We start from the raw sequence: 24019 nt of genomic DNA on the forward strand, positions 1-24019 counted from the left end.
AGTCAACAGTCTGTTGTGTCACTCTGTTCTTGGCCACAGTTTGGCAATGGTCATTCATTCTAACGGACTGCTGGTGGGTGACCATGCCCACAAAAAATATTCTGGAGTGACTACAGCAAAGCAGGTATATGACATGGTTGCTTTCATTGGTGGCCCAGCCTCTGATGCAATAGGATAAACCTGTGACAGGACTTGGGAAGGATGTGCTAGGTGGATGGATAAGGCAGGTATTGTACCTGGATCTTCTGTAGGGCTATGACCACAGTGGTATGGAGTTGGGAATGGGATTGCATAGGGATGGACCACGACACTGTGTAGCTTGGAAGTTGTGGAAAGGATCTTGGCTATGATGTTCTTGATTTCCAGACAGGATGATAGAAAATGAAAGCTCTGGCAAAGGCTGTGGTTTAGATGGTCCAATCTGGAGCTATATCAGGTGACTGCTTCTTTGCGGCTGACTCTTGGCGGAAGTGCGAGAATTAAGAGTATTCCACAAACAGATTTTCTGCGTAATATCCTCATACCCCCAATCCTCCCAACACCCTGAAGAATCAGCTGTAAAGGAGCACCCCCTTGTCATCCATTATCATCCTGGACTGTAACAAGCGAACCATATCCTTTGCCAGGTTTTCTATCATCATGCCGGGAAGTTAGGTACATCCGACCCAAGATTCTTCTCACCCATCCTAAAGCAGTATTCCATTGCTGACCCAACTACACAACATCCTGGTCAATCCCTATGCAATGTCTACTCCCAACTCCATGCCATATCACTGTGGAAGAACCAGGTGCAATACCTGCCTGATTTGCCTACCCAGCACATCCTACTACAGCCCTGTTATACATTTATCCTATTTCATCAGAGGCTGGGCCACCTGCAAAAGCAGCCATGTCGTATCAGCTCTCCAGCAACCACTCCACAGCATTTTATGCAGGCATGATAACCAACAAGTTGTCCACCAGAATGACAGCCACCAAACTGAGGCCAAGAACAGAGTTTATCACCCAGTGGCATAACATGCTGCAGACCACAACATGTTCCAAGTTCAATAGCTGCTTCATGACCCATGTCATCTGGATCCTTCCTTCCAGCACAAGATTTTCTAAACACATCCTTCACTCCTGCAATCCTCCTGGTCTTAATCTTCACTAACCCACTGTCCCCACATCTTCAACCCAACAGTTTCCCCTTCCTTTGTCCTATCACCCCTCCATATCATCTTCATCGTGTGCTACATCTCACCAACTCAAGTAACCTTGTTTTGCATTTCTGGACCATGCATCTGCGACCCCTCCCTCCCACATTTCTACCTGCACACCTGCTGCCTCCCTCCAACCCATTTGCTACCTGTTTCCAACCTCTCCTCCTCCCCCCCCCCCCCCCCCCACCTCTTTCTCCCTCTATTCACTCCACACAACACAACCCACACACCTGTCCACTTACAAAATTGTAAACTTTGCCTTTTGTGTCAAGCTGGCACAGTGGACATGCACAGGTGTGTGCGTGTAAACGCGTGTGCTCATGCCTATGTGCGTGTGTAGTCTAGCTTGCGAAGGATTTCTTCCAAAAGCTAACTAAGATTTCTTTCTTTTTGTGTGTGTGCCTGTTGAAGATGCAAAACTTTTACTATTTGGTGAGTGCTTTCCTTTAATCCTACATTAATTACATTTCGAAGAACTTTCCTCAGTATTATTTATCACTGTTGATTAAACGGGTTGCTGTAGTACCTGTAAGACAATTCATATTCAAATCTCATCTAAAGACATGGAAATGTCTCAGTTTCTGTAAGCAAATTTCCAATTGAATAAGTAATAAAGTTTAAGCAAATTGGTAGGAGTCTACAGTGTTACTATGTTTTGTGGAGCAAGTTGTGATGGCAACCCAAGGGGTTCAGGCAACAACTGATTCAATTACCGAACACGTAGCTTGAATTGTAAGAATAAGTTAAAAAATAATCATGCCAACTCCTGACATGAATATATCCACATAATGCACAATGTATTTGAAAAAAAAAAACAGGGGCTGTACTTCCCAAAGTTCACAAGATATTTGCCAAAACAGACAAAAGAATGTTGGCATTAAACAGGGACCCATAGCCACCATTTGGATTGTTCAGTAACTGTAGATCTCTTCCGTGAACATAATTTTTTCTCATGATTCTTAAACAATGTGTTAGCAATGATTAAACTGCATTCTGCGTAAAAATTTTCCATACAACATGCTCTTTCATTTCTTTCCTTTAGTCCAGGTTCCCCTAGTATTTTTTTTTTCTTCTCTTCCTTTTCCTACTATTGAATTCTACTACCCCATCACAATTGAATTTTTGTCTCACTTAACAAACTAAAGAATTTCTTTTGTCTCATCATACATTCTTTGAATCTCATCATCATCTGAGGAGCTAGTAGGCAAATACAGGATATAAACAATAGCCATTTAAAATGTACCACAATGGTGTAGTGAAAGTTGTGATGAGCAATTTGATATAAGACACTTGTGGCCAATCAAGCCAGGGAACAATCTCATATAGCCTACAAAAGCAACCTAAGCTGCAGTGCTTGCCAACAACTTTGTTAAACAATCTCTGTATCGAAAGATTATTTAATATGAAATACATAGACTGTATTTCTCAAGTGCAGCCATAAATATATGCATCACATGTAACTTTAAGGAGTTTGCTTTGTTTAGTGATGAGAAATTGCAGCTTTTGTACAGTATAACTCTGCAATTTAAATTTATAAGTCAGTTAACTTTTCTGTCTTAGGTGTGATGAAATGGCTCACTTAGTAACAGCACGAAATGCTGCATAGTTATCAAGGATAAGACAGACATGATACCACCACTTTTACAAATGGCCCCATCATTGACCATTATCGATACAACCTTGGCACTGGTAAAACATAAATGAGCAAGAAAAGAGCAACTTGTGAGAGCACTCTTGTGCTGCACCAACTGACTTGTAAAGTTTTGTCCGGCATTTCATATTGGTACGATCATTATCAGGCTGCCACACAAGATGAATGGTCACCGACAAACTGTCTCAACAGCCAACATAATATTGCTGAGTCTTTTTAGGAAAACTGCAACAATTAAGTTTTGTCCTCTATTTTATATTGGTATGATCATTATCAGCCTGCCATACAAGATGAATAGCCACAAACTGTCTCAACAGCCAACATACTGTTTATAATTTTCACAGATTTCCAGCCAAGTCCTATGATTTACTTGTGAAGTTTCATATGTGGTCCACACAAACACAATACTTGGAAGAAAATCCTCAAATGTGTAAAACAACCACCACTACACGTAAATATTTCTGCAGATCTTTAAATCAGCAACAGAATAACAAAAACATTGTAAAACATTGTAACACAAAATAAAATACCTACTGTTTCTGGAACTCAAGTCTGTCCGTTACAGACAAAAATGTATACTTTGTAATATTGGGCAACATGTGTTTCAGAAAATGCTTCTTCAGTGACTGCCATGTTCGACCCTGCAGCTGAAAAATAAATGGAAAAATAAAGAGAATAGCTTATATTTCAATTATGTAGAGTGATTTAAGGGTTGCTTCTTGACTAAGCTTTCAAATATTTACTGTTTGCAAAGTAACCAGCTAATCTATACTATTGAGGTTTCTAATCCAGCCCCTACACTCATTAAATTACACAAATCCCCTAAAGGGATCTCTAACGTATGTAAATGGGTCAAAGATGTAGATAATGATAATGGTGTCATTGTTGTTCTTACGGTTTTTATTGCTCAACACTGTAGTCTTTCATGTTCACACTTATAAACAATCACACGAGAGTTGTTAAAAAGGATAAAATATCCCAAATGTCTACAAGAATTAATACAAAAACATATCAGTCACTTCATAAAAAATTATGATGAAATAAGTGCAGTTCTACTTTATACAGCATATACTAAAACACTATAGCAGATTAAGGTGGTTGGCCAATCACTCCATTAAATATGGACAGGACAATCACTCTGCACCTAAAAAAGTCTACACTTGTATTATGACAATTTACAAAATTTTACACTACTCGCGACACACACATCATTTTCATCTAAAATACAGTGCAAGTTCACATTTACACTGGCAGTTGCAATCTTGGAAGAATTCATAATGCATTCCATTAAAATGTCACATATTGAACCATGGGCAGCATTAATAGGTGGTTTGTCTCACCACAGAACCAGGAAACAAACACTACGATCAAGCAGTTGGTTTCACAGATCACAGCTGATTGTTAAGGATTTCCATCTACAATACTGTCCATCAGCACATGACATTCTGAGTCAACAGGAATAGTACACTTTCCTGAAATGTATTCATGAGAGAAGCTTCCTTGGTCTCAGTGTAAACTCGCTCACTTCCCTCAATTTAAACATTCCCTGATACACAGCAGAATGTCACAGCCTTTCCCTGGTTTGACAGCAAATAATAAATACCTTAGATCATTTTCTCTGCTTGGTACTGAAGGAATTGGAGCAGATGAGAAAACTCGTCCTTCTGTCACACCTCATCAGCTATAGTGCCTCCAGAATTGCATACAATTCTACGGCTGTGAAAATTTAAAAACTATGTGACAGGAGACGTTTGCAGGGAAAAAACTGAGCAGCCACAGGAGTATAAAACATCAGAACTGCTTTCTTTTACAAAAAATTTCAACCCTAAGATTATTTTGGATCTCATAAGAAGCCAAGTAAGAGATGTGCTCTAACATTGGCAACACGTATCAATATACATCAAACTCACACCTAGAAGGTAGCTCTTCACCCAAAACATAAGAGGCATCATTCACTAATCGCCATAAAATGCTGTTTGATGGCTGGGCGAGAACTGCATTCTTTGGAGGTGTCTACCATACAGAATACATTTCATACGCTTAGCGTATTAAAAGAGTCCCTTCCATGCTCCTAAGTAAAGACAACAAAAAATACTGAGGCCTACTGAAAGAGGTGCACAAGCTCATTTGTGAGGTATTTATTTCTAAAAGCTAACTACTCATCAAAATTTAATGTGTTACAAACTCTTCATCAATGGGGGAGGGGGGTCCTTGTTCATGGCAAAGTCTTTGTACAGAGTGAACTACAACGCAGTTTACAGTATTTCGTTAGACATCGTCTGACAACATGAGAAGAAAAGTGCCAAGAAGGGGGATGTTAACATAGTGTTTCGCTGGAACAACGTGTATACGCAAATCTTACAAATCCACAGGAAAAGGAAGGGGGGAAGTTTGAAAGTGAGATGGACTTGTTTAGCGGACAAGGGAGCCAGCACAGTCAAAGAGAAAAATAGTGTCAGTGGCACACTTGGCACTAAATGGGTGCCAAAACAGCTGGGGATGAAACATTAATAAAGCTGCCTGATACTCCTGGTGCTCACTGAACTTCATTGCACTAAAATACACTACACCTCACACAGTGACCCAGGTGCTAATACCAGGGGGATTAACTGGGTGCCCAGCATCAGACTTTGTAGAGCTGCAGTCAAGGGAAGCCGCTACAGGGAATGCAGCTCAGGAAGGTGGCGTGGAAGATGCGATAGCATTTTTCTCATTAACCAGACTGCGAAAAAACACAGAAACTGGGTGCGGGTGTGAAATCCTGCTGTCGGTGCAAACTCCGGTAAAGCGCACCAGCTGACAAAGCGAGCCACATGGCCCCCAGAAAATATGGCAGTCTGAGCACTATCTACGGCGGCAGTGAGTGTGCTGGGGAGAGGCAGTGATACCTTGACCGGCAGGCACTTTACTGATTTTCAGTCAGTGCAGACCATTGTCTGCTGCTATAGGTGGAGGCAAATGGAAGGCGTCACCTCAGTCTTATCAATCTATCTTAATCAAGTTACACAATAAATTTCTTTTGTTGAAAATATGTACACCCACATATCGAAAATATGTACACCCACATATCTAACTCTCTCCTGAAATAGCATTCAATATTTGAAGTCTTTGAATAGGCTTTTTTTTTTTTTAGTTCTGTAATTATGATCACACTTTGTCCTCTTTTCCAGAAAACAACCAATTTAGCCAATAACAAATAAAGAGTAGCAAACAACATCTTCCGAGAGATCTCAATAAGATATCCCGGGACAAACAACAGATGCCACCCCCACAGCACAGTTCTGCATTTTGAAAATGTTATCTCTGAAGCTGAGTTTAGCCAACGATTTTGCAATTCATTAATTAGTAAATAAATTTAGAATAAACTAGTTTATTTATTTTTTAAATCACTTATACCTGTCATCTTGCATGCTTGAAATGTAGCTGAACTAATACACATCATTACAATAACTATGTGGGTTTTACCTGCCTCCTGGGGTTTCTTCACTTTATATCATCTGCCAATCCTTAGATGCTAGTATTACGGTGGTGATAACATGAAACTACAGCACTGTGATATTGTATAATCACAATTGACGGTGTGTCATACACCTATCACCTTATTAAACTGTGAAATGCCTTTGTTGGGAAAGTGTGTTGTTCCTTCATAACACATGTGCTTGCTAACTGTAGCTGAAAACTGTGTTCTAAATTTTCCAACACTCTATGTTCTTGTTAATAAAGAGACCGGATGAATTTACACTTATGTACCACGATATTTTACACTAAATGGATTTAATTGCTCAAAAAGATCATAAGGTTCTAATAGAAGTTGGTGAATGGATGACCAGTACAAGAGGAAGAAGAATATTTTTCTCCGTAACACAAAGATGGAACTGATAAAAAAGGTCTTTTTTTAATCTTCATACCAGTTCCACAAAAACATTAAAACAAATGTCAAACTGATTTGTGGAACAGAATTAATTACAATACCTTTTAAAGTAATGGTGTATGCTTAGCCCATGTCAATAAACTGTATACCACAGGTCATAATATTCTTTGTTTTGGACAGTTATGAGGAATCTGCTCCTTCACTGAAGAAATGTGTGGCTGACTACAAACATGATCATACATGTTTTGGAAGTGATCCACATGAAGGACTTCCCAAAACATCTGCTGTTACAGACTAAAAGATTGAAAAAGTGCACAATATAGTCCTGGGTGACCACCAGTTAAAACTGTATGAAACAGTTTACGAAATATGAATGTTAGAAGAAAGAATAGGGTACATTTCGTGTGAAGATTTAACTATATGGAACTTGTGTGCAACATACATCTTGCATTTTTTGGATGCAGACAAAAATCAAGTACGAAAATAAATTTCTTAGCAATGTTTAGCTCATTAAAAAAAATACCAATGATTCTGTGCATTAATCTGTTACTGTAAATGAGATGTGAGTCAACCACGTCATGCCATATATGAAACAGCACACGCAGTATTGGGTAGAAACTGGTGGCATTGCAAAAAGAAGTGAAGTCAAATTCATCTGTTGAATACATTATGGTTAATATTCCTGAGGTGCAAACTGATTCATCTTACTGATTACGTTCCAGAGGGCCACATAATAACAAGTGGATAGATACAAGCCTTCTGAATAGACTGGTTTGTAGGGAAGTAATCTTTCATCAGAATAAAATGACCCTGCCCCACATGTATTTTGAGACTGGAAGGAACCATGTGATTTAAACCACACGTTGTTGGAACATTTATCCTATTTATCAAATTTGACAGAATCCAATGTCCACCAATTCTCAAATCTAAGGCAATTTGCAGCTATCAGTATTGGTACACTATGAGTGAAAACTTCAATTTGAATGTCCTCAGTGCCATGGAACTGATAGAATTTTCTTTCACATAGCTAGCACGCAAACTGTGGACCTGCGCTGTGCCTATGTGCCAACTATCGTTCATCTGCAACTGAATTGTGGCCTGTCCACAATTTCTGACCACAGAAATTTAACCTTGGCATGAGACTATACACCGAGATGATAAAAATCATAAGATACCTCCTTTTACTCAGCACAGTGCAGCAACTCAACAAGGCATGGACTCGACAAGTTGTTGGAAGTCCTCTGCAGAAATATTGAGTCATGTTGCCTCTATAGCCATCCATAACTGTGAAAGTACTGCCGGTACAGGATGTTGTGCATGAACTGACCTCTCGATTATGTCCCTTAAATGTTCGTGGGATTCATGTCAGGCTATCTGGTTGGCCAAATCATTCACTTGAACTGCCCACAATGTTCTTCAAATAAATCACAAATAATTGTGGCCTGGTGACTTGACATCATTGTTTGGGAACCTGAAGGTCATGAATGGCTGCAAATGTCTCCCAGTAACTGAACATAATCATTTCCAGTCAATGACTGGTTCAACTGCAACAGAGGAGCCAGTCCATTAAGTGTAAACACAGCCCACACCATTATGAAGCCACCACCAGCTTGCATAGTGCCTTGCTGACAACCTGGGTCCACTGCTTAGTGGGGTCTGCAGCACACTCAAACCCTACCCTACCATCAGCTCTTACAAAATGACTCATCTAACCAGGTCGCAGTTTTCAGCCGCCTAAAGTCCAACCGATATGGTCACGAGTGCAGGGGAGGCACTGCAGGTGTTGCACTGTTAGCAAAGGCACTCGCAAAGGTCATCTGATGCAATAGCCCATTTGATGCCAACTTTTACCATAGTGTCCTAATGGACACATTCGTAATACATCCCACAATGATATCTGCGGTTATTTCATGCAGTGTTGCTCATCTGTTAGTATTGACAGCTCTACACAAACACCACTGCTCTTGGTCGGCCATTGGCCAAAGCATTGTCCATGGTGAAAGGTAATGTCTGAAATTTTGTATTCTCGGCACACTCTTGGCACTGTAGATCTTGAAATATTGCATTCCCAAATTATTTCCAAAGTAAAATGTCCCTGCATCTAGCTCCAACTACGATTCGTCATTCAAAGTGTGTTAATTCCTAGCATGCAGCCCTAATCCTGTGGGAAATCTTTTCACATCAGTCATCAGAGTACAAATGACAGCCCTGCCAATGCACTGCACGTTTCTACTTTGTGTACACAACTTACTGTCATCTGTATATTTGCATACTGCCATCCCATGACTTTTGCCACCTCAGTGTAATAGTTCACACAATCAAAAGTCATACAAAATAGCAAATAGTAATAATTTCTGATTTAATGATTCTACTATGTCTTTTGTTGCAGGCAAGTGCAGTATGTTGGGTTTATGATCTTTTCCAAATCCAATCTGTTTATAGTTCAAAAGTTTGCCTATTCTATGTGTTTGTAAATTCTATGGTACATGGAAATCTTTTTTTAAATTGCAGATTACAATGAGAAGGAATAGATTTTTTTTATTGTTTTTGACAACAGGTTACTTACAGATATCTGGGAAACTAAGTTGAAGCCCCAAAAGCCATTCTTGCGAAACACAGGGGTGGTGAAGACCACTGATGAGTCCGGGAAAGTAGGCTGTGTTCGGCCATCACCAGCTGGACATAAAGTCATTGCCTCAAACGATCAGTAATAATCATTCGAGCTTCCGAGCCTTTCCCAGAATTACACTGGAATACAGCATATACAAGGCCGAATCTGCAATGTGCCGCTACCATTCACCAAGGGGACTTTCAGCTTCGAAACTGCTACCTGTCTGGTCTGCTGTACTCGGTCATTGTTAGCCACCAACCTTGCAACCACTCATGAGAAAACTCAAAAACTTCTACCTCTGCCTTAATGAGCTGAACCGATGTTTGGTGCACCATCCTCCCGCTGAAGTAAATGGAAGGCATGCTAACCGCTACTGCACCCAACTAGTACCTGTAAACAGTCATCGACATCTCTGGATTTCCTTGGTGGAAAGGCCGAACTGCTGGCCAACTCCATACTGTGCAGAGCTGCCGAGATATTACCCAAGCATACTCCTTCAATGTACACGAGACTGCTCGGGTAATAAACATTCGCTGACCTGGGCAGGAACATCTGCTGTACATGTTATGCCAGCTGCCAGTGAACCAGCGGCCCACTTGACACCATTTTTTGAGAATGAACACTGCTGGGGTGAAGGTCTCTGAAGACTGCTGAGACAGTGTCAACACGTTCCAAGGCCATGCACTGCATTGCCAAGGGCCTGGGCACTGACACATAGAAGAAGACATGATTTTAAACTTTAAAGCAATACATTATTATTCTGCTAATGTTACATCATCAGCGGCCAGTGTGCTGACCAGCCTTCTCCACCGCACACCACATTCTGTCATCTCAACAACAGTTAAAAAGTGACAAACAGCCCCCCACACTACTACTGTGTAAATGGACAATAAGAAAAATTTCACTTTTTGCTACCACAGTTTTGGTGGCCATCAGTGTAGCTATAAACCTATCACGGAGCATAAATGGCCAACTTACTATACTAATTAAATTTCTCTCTCCCTTAACATATGGAATAATTTCTTTTATATCATCATATTTTGTTTTCATCTCTTTGTCACCTGTGGGGCTAATAGGGATGTACTGTGGTGGGTCTTGCTTTTGTTTCTATCTTGGCTTTGATAATTCATTCACCAGGCTGTTCATAACAGTGCAGCCACATTCCTATTACCCTGTTCATTTTAGACCTATTGCTGCATTACCCAAATCTGATTATGTGTTGACACTTGACACCCATATACTCACCTCTCCCAAAATCCTGTTCTCCCTGGCACTGCATTTCACTTACTCCTAAAAATCTAACTTCAACCTACCCATTTCTCTTTTCAAGTCTCAAATCTAACTAAACAATTAAGGGACCTATATTCCATGCTCTGACCCACAGAACACTACGGTGCCAGAAGAAGTAAAAGGATTCCACAGCATTTTTTTATTATTCCTACTCTAACAATTATCATTTGTGTGCTATCTGATAACAACAACACAATATCTATAGTAAGCAACAACAAAAATTATATTCACTACAAATCATTAAGTATGTACTATCAATTTTAACACATTAATTCATTTCCAACCTTTTTTTGTGCAATTTTCTTCCAAAGAGTATTTCCCAAAATGAGACCAATCTCCTTGTTCTCTACAATGCAACGAAGAATTTCTCTCTCTTCATTTCCAGAGAATGTTCTGCTGAATAATAAAAAAAATAAACAACATAAACATCTTACTTCAGGCAAAGCTAATATTATAAGAAAAAATCTATAGGATTTGAATCTTCTAATGATGAAAATTAAAGCACTCTAGGTACATATTCTGCAAAATAATGTGCATATAAATTGTAATGATTAAAACTTCATTAAATAAATGTAAGAATGGTACAATTTCTAGAAATTTAATGAAGAAGTCACATGAAATGTTAAACAAATCTTCTAGAAACATTTTACACAATTCAGCTTAAATGGAAACAAGCACATTAACCAAGGTCTTAAATGAAGCTATACTGGACCTAGTAAACACACAACCTGCGTAGAACTAAAACTAGTCTGAGACAAAAAGTTTGAATCTTATTAGTCACCTTAATCAGTTAAAAAAGGTCTGCCAGTAATAGAAATAGTACCAGTTTACTAAATGAAACACTGAGTGTGAAATTTCTAATTTCTTGGTGTCCAGAGGGGAACAAGCTAAACATGAGCAACAGACAGAAAAAGTAATTAGAATTGTTGGTTTAGTGTGGTTTGCACTTAGAAATATCTGTCACTATGTGAACTTGGAGACAAGAGAACTAGCTCTTCTTCATTGTGTCATTTTTCCATGAAGTCAGAAAATACATTTATGTTATGTTGCACGGTACCACCAATGTTGATGTTTTCACTCACTAATTTCTCAACCAAATATGGATTAGTTTACCAGTTGTTGTTGCAGTATGTACTAAACCCTTTCCAAGCAAATAATGAGCAAGTTCCAGAACAATTTGAGAAGTTATTGTCTCTTCAGAATAATGACTGCCTTAGATTGTGTGCTTACCGGTATAAACACTGAAAAACAGTATAACTAGTTGAGGCTATTATCCTGACTGACAAGAGGTACCATCTATTGGAGAAAGCAATACCTAGTAGCATTCTAACACAAGCCAGCCTGCATCTCATCATTCCCATTAGCCACAGAATGCTGCAGATGTATATATTTGCCAAACCCATTGGGAACACGCATTCCAAGGACAGATATACACTGACAGGGAAAAAAAAAAATCGCAACACCAAGGAGGAGTTGTGCGACATAGACGAAAGTTTCTAGGCATGTTTCTACATCTGAAAGATGAGGTATACTCAAATTTCACAAATCACATGAGAGTTGTGCTAATAGTGCCACTATGAGGATGCGGATCAGATTTCCTTTAAATTCAGAATTTATCAGTCGTGTGTATTAGTTATCTTTGAGAGTGGACTTAATGAGTTGATGTTAGTCTAGAATGCCTTTATGGCAACAAAGACATCATTATCAACACATACCGAGTCTGAACGAGGTCACACAATAGGGCTACGAGGAGCTGAAAGTTCCTTCTGTGATACTGCACAAAGATGTGGCAAGAATGTAGCCACTTTACATGACTGTTGGTAGCAGTGGTCATGAGAATGTATGGTCACAAGAAGACCGGGCTTCAGATGGCCACTTGGCAGTACCGAGAGGGAAGACCTCCGTGTTCAGTGTATGGCTCTGGCGCATCATACTGCATCTGCAGCAGCAATACGAGCAGCAGTTGGGACCACAGAGACACAATGAACAGTTACATATTGGTTACATCGAGGACAGTTCCCAGCCGGATGCCCTATAGGGTGCATTCCACTGACCCCAAACCACAGGCATTTGCAACTTCAGTGCTGTCAAGCAAGAGCTCATTGGAGAGCAGGGTGGAGGTCTCTTGTGTTTTCTAATGAAAACTGGTTTTGCCTCGGTGTCAGTGATGGCCGTGTGTCGGTTAGGAGGAGGCCAGCTGAGGGCCTCCAACCAATGAAGTGGAATGATCATATAAAACTAATTGTTGGTAAGGCGGGTACCAGGTTGAGATTCATTGGGAGAGTGCTTAGAAAATGTAGTCCATCAACAAAGGAGGTGGCTTACAAAACACTCGTTCGACCTATACTTGAGTATTGCTCATCAGTGTGGGATCCGTACCAGGTCGGGTTGACGGAGGAGATAGAGAAGATCCAAAGAAGAGCGGCGCGTTTCGTCACTGGGTTATTTGGTAACCGTGATAGCGTTACGGAGATGTTTAATAAACTCAAGTGGCAGACTCTGCAAGAGAGGCGCTCTGCATCGCGGTGTAGCTTGCTCGCCAGGTTTCGAGAGGGTGCGTTTCTGGATGAGGTATCGAATATATTGCTTCCCCCTACTTATACTTCCCGAGGAGATCACGAGTGCAAAATTAGAGAGATTAGAGCGCGCACGGAGGCTTTCAGACAGTCGTTCTTCCTGCGAACCATACGCGACTGGAACAGGAAAGGGAGGTAATGACAGTGGCACGTAAAGTGCCCTCCGCCACACACCGTTGGGTGGCTTGCGGAGTATCAATGTAGATGTAGATGTAGAATCTGTCTGCATGCTACACACACTGTACTTTCATACTGAGTTATGGTGTGGGGTGCAATTTCGTATGACAGCAGGGGCACTCTCAGGATTATCCCACACGCCCTCACAGCAAATTTGTACATCAATCAGGTGTTGTGACCTGTTGTGTTGCCATTCATGAACAAAATTACAGGGGGTGTTTTCCAACAGGATAATGTTTGCTATAGTAACCCAACATGCTCTACAGAGTGTTGACATGTTGCCTTGGCCTGGTCAACCACCAGATCTGTCTCTATTTGAGCACACTTGGGACACCATCAGACAACAACTCTAGCGTCATCCACAAACAGCATGAACAGTCCCTGTATTGAGCCACCAAGGGCAACAGGTGTGGAACTCTCTCCCCCCCCCCCCCCCCACAAACTGACATCCAGCACCTGGACAACACTATACATGCACATTTGCATGTGTGCATGCATCTTTCTGGAAGTTACACAGGTTATTACTGTAACAGCATTTCACATTTGCAATGGCTTATCTTGAACTTACATTAACCTGTAATCTTGCAATGTTAATCTCTTACATATGTTACCTAGACAAATGTACAGCCAATACTTCATTACTCTGCGTTAAGTATGTTTTGGTGTTGCGATTTTTTTCACCCCTCAGTGTATCTCACTTAAAGGGCTAAAGCAGTCATGGAAAACATACAATACTTAATTCTTTATTTCAAACAGATATCTGTAAACCTGGAACAAACTATTCCAACAGGCATACTTGTGGTGCAGAATATGACAAAATTTTTAGCTAATTGGATTATTGTTAGGTATAAAAAAAGTTATAAAAGGAAAACTGAAAAGCAGTGATCTATCTCACATCCAGCCACACAGAGTTACAGTAATACTTGGCAAAATTGCAAGTAACGTTAGAACAATGGAACAATGCACTCTGAACATAGTGCAACACTGGTATGATAAACAGGATATAAGTGTCAAACCCAGCAAAACTGTTGTAGTACTGTTCACAAGAAGACGTATCCAGGGCACATAATGGAATCTTAAGCTCTTCAACAAAATTCTACCAGTAGACTGAAGTACCTTAGGGTAACCCTGGGTGTGGCACTAATCGGGATCTGTCACATAAATAATATATTTTCCAAGGCAAAATGTGCTCTCAAGTGCATTAGGAGGACTTGTGTAAAAAAACTAGGGTCTAAAACCAAAGAGCAAGCAGTTAAGGAATTCCAGAATCATTCAGTAATATAACAAATGCGGTAAACATGGGACCTGTTGGGGAAATTATGGTTGCTAATATAACAACTTCCAACTGATTCAATAAATATTTCTATATAACCTTTGGGGGGGGGGGGGGTATGAACCAGCAGGAGAGAGAACCATAGTGCCGTTCAAGTAATGTAGTCTGATTTCCTAACAGGTCAGATGACTCCAAAATGCAAATTCCTTACATAAGTTCACCACAGTATTCCAGGTGGAGATATTCACTATCAGAGTATGCCCGGAAGAGAATTTATGTAGGTGTTACAAAGACTGTAGCATCTACTTTCTATCAGACAGCCAAGTAGTTCCGAAATCTCTTTCAGCCTCTGCAACAATCTCTTAGATCATTGCAGTATGCCTTGAAGCCCTTGTGAGGCTGGGGGAAAGCAACAGGGTAAACCTACTTTGTGTTCACGATCACCGAAGAATTAGTGATAATGAAGAATCTCGTAGGCTGGCGAAGGTAGGTGCAACAACTCCATTCGTTGGAACAGAACCTCTCTTAACCATTACTAAGGTGATGGTACAATCTAAGCTACATAGCTGGATCAGGAGGCAACACATAGAATATTGGACTAAGATCCAAAAACAAGACTATGGCAAGCTAATGAGCTACCATCTTTTAGAAGTTCTGCAATCCTGGGCTTGAACAGGGTCAGGTCAAACTCATGGTAGGTCTAGTGACTGGCCTTGGAAACTTCAGGAAACATCCTCAAATGATGAGTTTAGAGAAAGGAGCAAGTGCAGACTATGTAGTATGGGGGATGACACCGCACTAATCTACCAATGAGAATCACTATAGGCCAAAAGAAACAATAAATTTAGATCATTAATTCCAGAAGAAACAGATGCTAACAGAGATGTAGTAAAGGGGCTCCTAATACTCTTAAAAGGTACTGTGGATTAATCAAATCAAATCAAATCAAATCAAATCAAACCAAATTAATATATGCTCCCAGGTACGCCTCACAATCCAATTTACGATTTCGGAATCTCTGTCTGACCTTGATGTAATCCATCTAGAGTCTTCCCTTGCCCCATGCATTTTCCAAGTATACCTACTCCTCCTCTTCTGATTTTTGAACACTGTATTCACTACTACTGGCTGGATTTTATTGCAGAACTTATAAGTCTTTCTCCTCTCTCATCTCGACTACCAAGCTCACATTCTCATGTAACTCTTTCTTCTATTCCTTTCTCTATTACCTGTCCTTCATGATTATTAGATTATCATCTCCTTTGCGATACAAATTACCTGTTCAGTATCCTCATACACTTCCTTCATCTCTTCATCTTGTATGTGCGACATCAGCAGGTTTGCATCTACATCCACATTTATATTACACAGTTACTTTGAAAATCACCTTCATACTAATTCTCTCTATTAGCCCACTCTCAAACAGCACACGGAAAAAAGAACATCTATATCTTCCTGTGCGAACTCTGATTTCCCTTATTTTATTATGAAGATCATTTCTCCCTACATAGGTCAGCTTCAACAAAATATTTTCACATTCAGAGGAGAAATCTGGTGACTGAAATTTCATGGGAAGATCCCACCACAACAAAAAAAACCTTTGTTTTAATTATTTTCATCCCAAATGCTGTATCATGTCTGTGACACTCTCTCCCCTATTTCTTGATGTATTCTGCTAATAAAATGCAGTCTTTTGTTTGCCTTCCCCACAGCATTTTCTAAGTGCTCTTTTCAATTTAAGTTGTTTGTAATTGTAATTCCTAAGTATTTAGTTGAAATCATGGCTTTTAGATTTGATTGATTTATCATGTACCCCAAGTTCGACAGATTCCTCTTAGCACTTTTCATTATTTAGGGTCAATTGGCAACTTTCACACCAAACAGATATCTCATCTAAATCACTTTTCAATTGGCTTTGATCTTCTGATGACTTTATTAGATGATAAGTGACAGCATCATCTGCAAACAACCTAGGATGGCTACTCAGGTTGTCTGCTAAATCATTTATAAAGCTAAGAAATAGCAGAAGGCCTATAACAATGTTTTGGGAAATGGCAGAAATCACTTCTCTTTTATTCAATGATTTTCCATCAACTATTACGAACTGTGGCCTCTCTGACAGGAAATCATGAATCCAGTTGCATAACTGAGACAGTATTCCATAAGCATACCATTTGAAAACAAGTCACTTGAGGTACAGTTGGTTGGTTGGTTAATTTGGGGGAGGGGAGCAAACAGTGAGGTCATCGTCCCCATCAGAGGTACAGTTGGTTGGTTGATTTGGGGTAGGGGACCAGACAGTGAGGTCACCGTTCCCATCGGATTAGGGAAGGATGGGGAAGGAAGTCAGCCATGCCCTTTCAAAGGAACCATCCCCGCATTTGTCTGAAGTGATTTAGGGAAATCATGAAAAATCTAAATCAGGATGGTTGGACAAGGGTTTGAACCATCGTCCTCCTGAATGTGAGTACAGTGCGATATCCACTGTGCCATCTCACTCTGTGTGAGGTAAGCTGTCAAAAGCCTTTTGGAAATCTATAAATATGGAATCAATGTGAAATCTCTTGTTAACAGCACTCAACACAGCACAATGTTTCCTAAATCCATGTTGTCTATGTGACAATATTCTGTCCTCTTTGAGATAATTCCTAATGCTGGAACACAATATATGTTACAAAATCCTGTTGCATATCGACCTTAATGATATGGGCCTGTAATTTAGTGCATTACTCTCCTATTGCCTTTTTTTAAATATTGGTATGACCCATGCAACTTTCCAGTCTTTGGGTACAGATCTTTTGTCGAGCGAGTGTTTGTATATGATGATTTTCGTGGGTTTGCAGCCGGTTTCCATCATCCTGACGACAACACGATATTTTGGCGGACCATCTGGCCTCCATCTTCAGGTGAGATTGAGTGCACAATCACGCCGGAACTGAAGAGACCTCAGATTCGGCGGCTCCTTTATACCGCGGGTACTGGCCGTTGCGCGTGCGGGGGCAACGGAAGAGCTGCCCTCTGTGAGACGAAGAATTGCAGCGGCGCCAGCAGTGAAAACTGTCAAAAGTGAGGAATCGCAAAATTGTATGTGATTGTTAAATATGAAACTACTGCATCAGCATACTCTGAAAGGAACCTAACTGATATACAATGTGGACCAGAAGACTAGCTTTTATTATGCGATTTAAGTTGCTTCACTTCCAGAAGGATATGGCAGCTGTTCATGATTCAAATTCCGGAATATTTACCTTGTGTTCTTTGTTGAAGGAATTTTGGAAGACTGTGTTTAGTAAATCTGCTTTAGCAGCACTGTCATTGGTTGTATTTGCATTGATATCTGCAGAAAAGGCATTGATTGTGTCTTGCCACTAGCATACTTTATATATAACAAGAATCTCTTTGGATTTTCTGCCAGTTTTCAGGATTAAATGTTGTTATAGAAGCTATTATAAGCATCTTGCATTGAAGTCTGTGCTAAATTTCGAGCTTTTGTTTCACTGTTTCTGGAGCAGTGTTCTGTTCTGTTTTTTGTACCATGGGGGATCAGCTTCATCATTTGTTAATTTATCTGGTATAAATCGCTCAACTGCTGTCGATGCTATTTCTGCGAACTCAAGCCACATCTGGTTTACATTTACATTGTTAATTTGGAAGGAGTGGAAATTGTCTCTCAGGACGGTGTCAAGTGAATTTTTATCTTCTTATTTGAACACATTACTTTTTCATTTATTTTTGGTGGATTTGGGAGTTGTGGTGATCAGTTTTGCTATGACAACCCTGTATTCACTAATCCCTGTGTCCATTTTTATGCTCATTATTATCTCAGGATTATTTTTTACTAAGAGGTCAAATGTGTTTTCACAACCGTTTATTATTCAAGTGGGATCATGAACTAATTGGTCAAAATAATTTTCAATGAATGTATTTAGCACAATTTCAGATGATGTTTCATGTGTACCTCTTGATTTAAGCAGAACTATCTACTTCAATTTTGCTACAATATAAGCTACTTCTAACAGCAACAAACATGCCACTGCCAACTGTATTTAGCCTACTATCCTTTCTGGACACCACTAGGGCTTTGCAAAAATTTTGGCTGAAATTATTTCCAGCTTTAGCCAGCTGTTAGTATCTATAACGATATGAGCATCAGTGCTTTCTATTACTACTTGGAGCTCTGATACTTTTCCAACATGGCTACGACAATTTACAACTGTTATAACGACGGTCCCTATACCTATCTTCTTCCTGCATTCGACCTGCGTACTTTGAGACTGAAGCACTTTTTGTGCTTCACCAATAGCCTCTAACTTAAGAAATGCCCAGTCCACGCCACACAGGCCCCGCTACTCATGTAGCCACCCCCTGTGTGTAATGGACTCCTGGCCTTTTTAGCAGAACCAAAAACCCAACCACCTTACGGCGCAAGTTGAGGAATTTGCAGCCTACACTGTCTTAGAACAGTCTGAGCCTCTGATTCAGAAGCTACTTGGCTCTGTAATAGAGGTCCGCAATTGGTCCTGTCAACTACGCTGCAAATGGTGAGCTCTGCTTTAATCTTGCAAGCAAGATTGGCAGCCTTTACCACTTCATATACCAGCTCAAATAAAGACAGACTCTTTTCCGATCCAAGGCAACATACATCATTGGTAATGATGTGAGGCACCCCTTCAGTTGGCTGCACACTGTGCTCTTTCATGGCATCTGGAAGGACCTGTTCCACATCTGGAATGGCTCCAACAGGTATGCAAATGGAGTGCACTCTGGCTTTATTCCCCTCCTTGACAGCCATGTTCCTAAGGGAACCCATAATATATCTAACATTGGAGCTCCAAACAGCAGTAACCCCACCCTCTGTGACTGCCTGAAGCTTGCAGGCTGAGAAGTTTCCTCTGAAACAGGACAAGTGACTGCATCTGGCTGAGGGACACACAGCACCTGGAACCTGTTTGTCAGACTAACTGGGGAGGCCTTATGTTCAGCCAACTGGTAAGTCTCTTGTAGCCTGCTACACCCTGAGGTAACCTCCCACTCGACCACGGGTGAGGAGTCAACCTCTTTGTGAACAGTAAGAGAGTTGACCAGTGGTGTGGACTGATCAGCGGACTCTTGGGTCATGCTGGATGTCCATTGTTCTCAAGGCTAGTTCACAACAGTGGTGCCCCTTGAGCTGCAGACAGGCGCAACGAAAAGCCTGTTACACATATAGCTTTCGACCTAAGCCTTCTTCAGCAAAGAAAACACACACACATTTGTACAAGCAAGCACATCTCACGCACACATGACTGCTACCACAGCAGCTTGGACTGTAATGCAACTTTCACTTGAATAGTAGTCTGGTGTGGGTCAGGTAACTAGGAAGGGAAGGGACAGCAGGGTACATGTGAGGGGAGGGAAGAGTGCTGTCGGGCAGAGTGTGCAGGGACTAGACACTGCCAGGCACAGCATCGGGAGATAGGGAGGAGAGGGGGGGGGGGGGGGGGGAAGGAACAGGAAAAGGAGAGGGGTGGAAAAGGAGAGGGGTGTGGAAAAGGAGAGGAGCAGAGAAGGGGAATAGATGGGCAAGTACATTGGCAGAGGGCAGCATACAAAGAGAGTAAGTGCATTTGAAAAGGGTAGAGGTGATAGGATGAGGGGGTGAAAACAGTTGGGTGGAGGGTGTGGGGACAGTAGGTTCTTGTAGGTTGATGCTGGGATAATTTCAGGAGCAAATGTGATGTAAAGGATAACTCCCATCTGCACAATTCACAAATGCTGTTAACAGAGAGGAGGATCCAGATGACCTGGGCAGTGAAGCAGCCATCACCCATCAGCTGCATGTTGTGCCACAGTGTGGTCTACTATGCTCTTGACCACAGTGTGGCAGTGATTGTTCATCCTGATGGACAGCTGGTTAGTAGTCATACCAATATAAAAGGCTGTGTAATGGTTGCAACAGAGCTGGTATACAACATGGCTGCTTTCACAGGTTGTCTGGATTCTGGTGGGGTAAGATAAGCCTGTGACAGGACTGGAGTAGGTTCCTATTCCAGTCCTGTCACTACCCCATCAAAGACACGGCCATTTGTGACAGCACCAATCCCTCCCCCTTTCCCACCCCACTCCCGATTAGTTTTCATGTGACAGTCACATTCTAGTTGGAGCTACCGGCGGTAGCTGTTATATGTGCAAAAGGTGAGAATGTGTGGGGTTTTCTTTGTTGAAGAAGGCTGTGGCCAAAGCTATAATGTGTAACAGTATTTTCGTTGTGTCTGTCTGCGACTCAACGAGTCATCTTTATGGTGAGTAGCAATTTATCCTTTTCCTAATATTGTTATTACCCTTTCATTGATTTTTCAATATTTTTAACATTACTACCTCCTCCCTGACAGTCACATTCCAGAGACCAAAATGGGGGACTAGTCCAGAATCTTTTTCCAATAGAGAGTTCATCATGATACTTTTTGAATTACAGGCTACATGTCCCATGGATATACTCATATGCTGTGTGTCTTTAAAGCAGTAGTTTCCGCTGACTTCTACATCCTCACACCCCTGATCACCTGACCACTGCCAATTATTCTACCTTTTAGGGGCAATGTCCGGTCCCATTGTTGACTCGTTATATCGGACGTGTTTGGCCATCACTGCTGATGATTTTTATTCAAAATTTAAGCATTAGCTAGATTTGAACCTGGGATCCATAACATTTTGATTACTATTCAAAGATGCTACTGCGAGACCACAGGTCCAGACTGAAACCTAATTGAAATCTCCTAGATGAACAAAAACCAAACAAAGCAAAAATTAGTGTAAAGAAATATCTATGATTGATTCAACAAATTCAAAAGTAAAGTTATATATATTGATCTGACAGAAAATACTGAGAAGTTCTGATCTTCTGTTGAATCTGGAAACAGAGAATAGTCATCTCTCTGGGTGCTCAGTGACCACACTGGTACTGAAAGGGAAGATGGCAGAAATAAGTCTGAAATATTAAATTTCTTTTTCAAAACTGTTTTACTGCAAAATATCATACTGTGGTTCCTCCTTTCAACCATCTCACAAGCAACCAATTTACAGACATCAAAATAAATGAGCATGGGATAGAAAATTAACTAAAAATGCTCAACAGAGAAATGATGACTGGACCGTATGGGATGGAACACGAAAAACCAGCCCCAAGTACAGACTGCACCACTGCTCCTCAATTACACACTAATTATTGCCCACCATGAGCACAACATAATCATAGCTAACACTTGGTTTAAGAATCATGAAAGAAGGTTGTATACATGGAAGAACCCTGGAGATACTAAAAGGTATCAGATAGATTATATAATGGTAAGACAGAGATTTAGGAACCAGGTTTTAAATTGTAAGACATTTCCAGGGGCAGATGTGGACTCTGACCACAATCTATTGGTTATGACCTGTAGATTAAAACTGAAGAAACTGCAAAAAGGTGGGAATTTAAGGAGATGGGACCTGGATAAACTGAAAGAACCAGAGGTTGTACAGAGTTTCAGGGAGAGCATAAGGGAACACCTGACAGGAATGGGGGAAAGAAATACAGTAGAAGAAGGATGGGTAGCTTTGAGGGATAAGGTAGCGAAGGCAGCAGAGGATCAAGTAGGTAAAAAGACGAGGGCTAGTAGAAATCCTTGGGTAACAGAAGAAATATTGAATTTAATTGATGAAAGGAGAAAATATAAAAATGCAGTAAATGAAGCAGGCAAAAAGGAATACAAACGTCTCAAAAATGAGATCGACAGGAAGTGCAAAATGGCTAAGCAGGACAAATGTAAGGATGTAGAGGCCTATCTCACTAGGGGTAAGATAGATACTGCCTACAGGAAAATTAGAGAGACCGTTGGAGATAAGAGAACGACTTGTATGAATATCAAGAGCTCAGATGGAAACCCAGTTCTAAGCAAAGAAGGGAAAGCAGAAAGGTGGAAGGAGTATATAGAGGGTTTATACAAGGGCGATGTACTTGAGGACAACATTATGGAAATGGAAGAGGATGTAGATGAAGATGAAATGGGAGATATGATACTGCGTGAAGAGTTTGACGGAGCACTGAAAGACCTGAGTCGAAACAAGGCCCCCGGAGTAGACAACATTCCACTGGAACTACTGACGGTCTTGGGAGAGCCAGTCCTGACAAAACTCTACCATCTGGTGAGTAAGATGTATGAAACAGGCGAAATACCCTCAGACTTCAAGAAGAATATAATAATTCCAATCCCAAAGAACGCAGGTGTTGACAGATGTGAAAATTACCGAACTATCAGTCTAATAAGTCACAGCTGCAAAATACTAACACGAATTCTTTACAGACGAATGGAAAAACTAGTAGAAGCCGACCTCGGGGAAGATCAGTTTGGATTCCGTAGAAACACTGGAACACGTGAGGCAATACTCACCTTACGACTAATCTTAGAAGAAAGATTAAGGAAAGGCAAACCTACGTTTCTAGCATTTGTAGACTTAAAGAAAGCTTTTGACAATGTTGACTGGAATACTCTCTTTCAAATTCTAAAGGTGGCCGGGGTAAAATACAGGGAGCGAAAGGCTATTTACAATTTGTACAGAAACCAGATGGCAGTTATAAGAGTCGAGGGACATGAAAGGGAAGCAGTGGTTGGGAAGGGAGTAAGACAGGGTTGTAGCCTCTCCCCGATGTTCAATCTGTATATTGAGCAAGCAGTAAAGGAATCAAAAGAAAAATTTGGAGTAGGTATTAAAATTCATGGAGAAGAAATAAAAACTTTGAGGTTCGCCGATGACATTGTAATTCTGTCAGAGACAGCAAAGGACTTGGGAGAGCAGTTGAACGGAATGGACAGTGTCTTGAAAGGAGGATAAAAGATGAACATCAACAAAAGCAAAACAAGAATAATGGAATGTAATCTAATTAAGTCGGGTGATGCTGAGGGAATTAGATTAGGAAATGAGACACTTAAAGTAGTAAAGGAGTTTTGCTATTTGGGGAGCAAAATAACTGATGATGGTCGAAGTAGAGAGGATATAAAATGTAGACTGGCAATGGCAAGGAAAGCGTTTCTGAAGAAGAGAAATTTGTTAACATCGAGTATAGATTTAAGTGTCAGGAAGTCATTTCTGAAAGTATTTGTATGGAGTGTAGCCATGTATGGAAGTGAAACATGGACGATAAATAGTTTGGAGAAGAGGAGAATAGAAGCTTTCAAAATGTGGTGCTACAGAAGAATGCTGAAGATTAGATGGGTAGATCACATAACTAATGAGGAAGTATTGAATAGGATTGGGGAGAAGAGAAGTTTGTGGCACAACTTGACCAGAAGAAGGGATCGGTTGGTAGGACATGTTCTGAGGCATCAAGGGATCACCAATTTAGTATTGGA

The 24019-nt window shown here is 40.7% G+C and overlaps 1 protein-coding gene across 6 annotated transcripts in view; it reads right to left on the reverse strand.

The window, feature by feature from the left end:
• Positions 1–24019, reverse strand: part of LOC124601711 (telomeric repeat-binding factor 2-interacting protein 1-like) — a 200141-nt gene that overhangs the window by 136694 nt on the left and 39428 nt on the right. For 5 of the 6 annotated variants that reach the window (XR_006978582.1, XM_047136269.1, XM_047136268.1 and 2 more), the window contains exons 5-6: positions 10910–11021; positions 3388–3500 (exon numbers count right to left, since the gene is read on the reverse strand). Coding sequence is in view for 5 of the 6 variants with exons in the window: in XM_047136269.1 (XP_046992225.1) it covers positions 3388–3500; positions 10910–11021 (225 nt within the window). In the remaining variant the exon portion in view is untranslated. The remainder of the gene's footprint in view (positions 1–3387; positions 3501–10909; positions 11022–24019) is intronic. The other variant, XM_047136266.1, reaches the window with a different exon arrangement.

Source organism: Schistocerca americana, chromosome 1 (assembly GCF_021461395.2).
Source record: "Schistocerca americana isolate TAMUIC-IGC-003095 chromosome 1, iqSchAmer2.1, whole genome shotgun sequence".
Taxonomy (NCBI): Eukaryota; Metazoa; Arthropoda; class Insecta; order Orthoptera; family Acrididae; genus Schistocerca; species Schistocerca americana.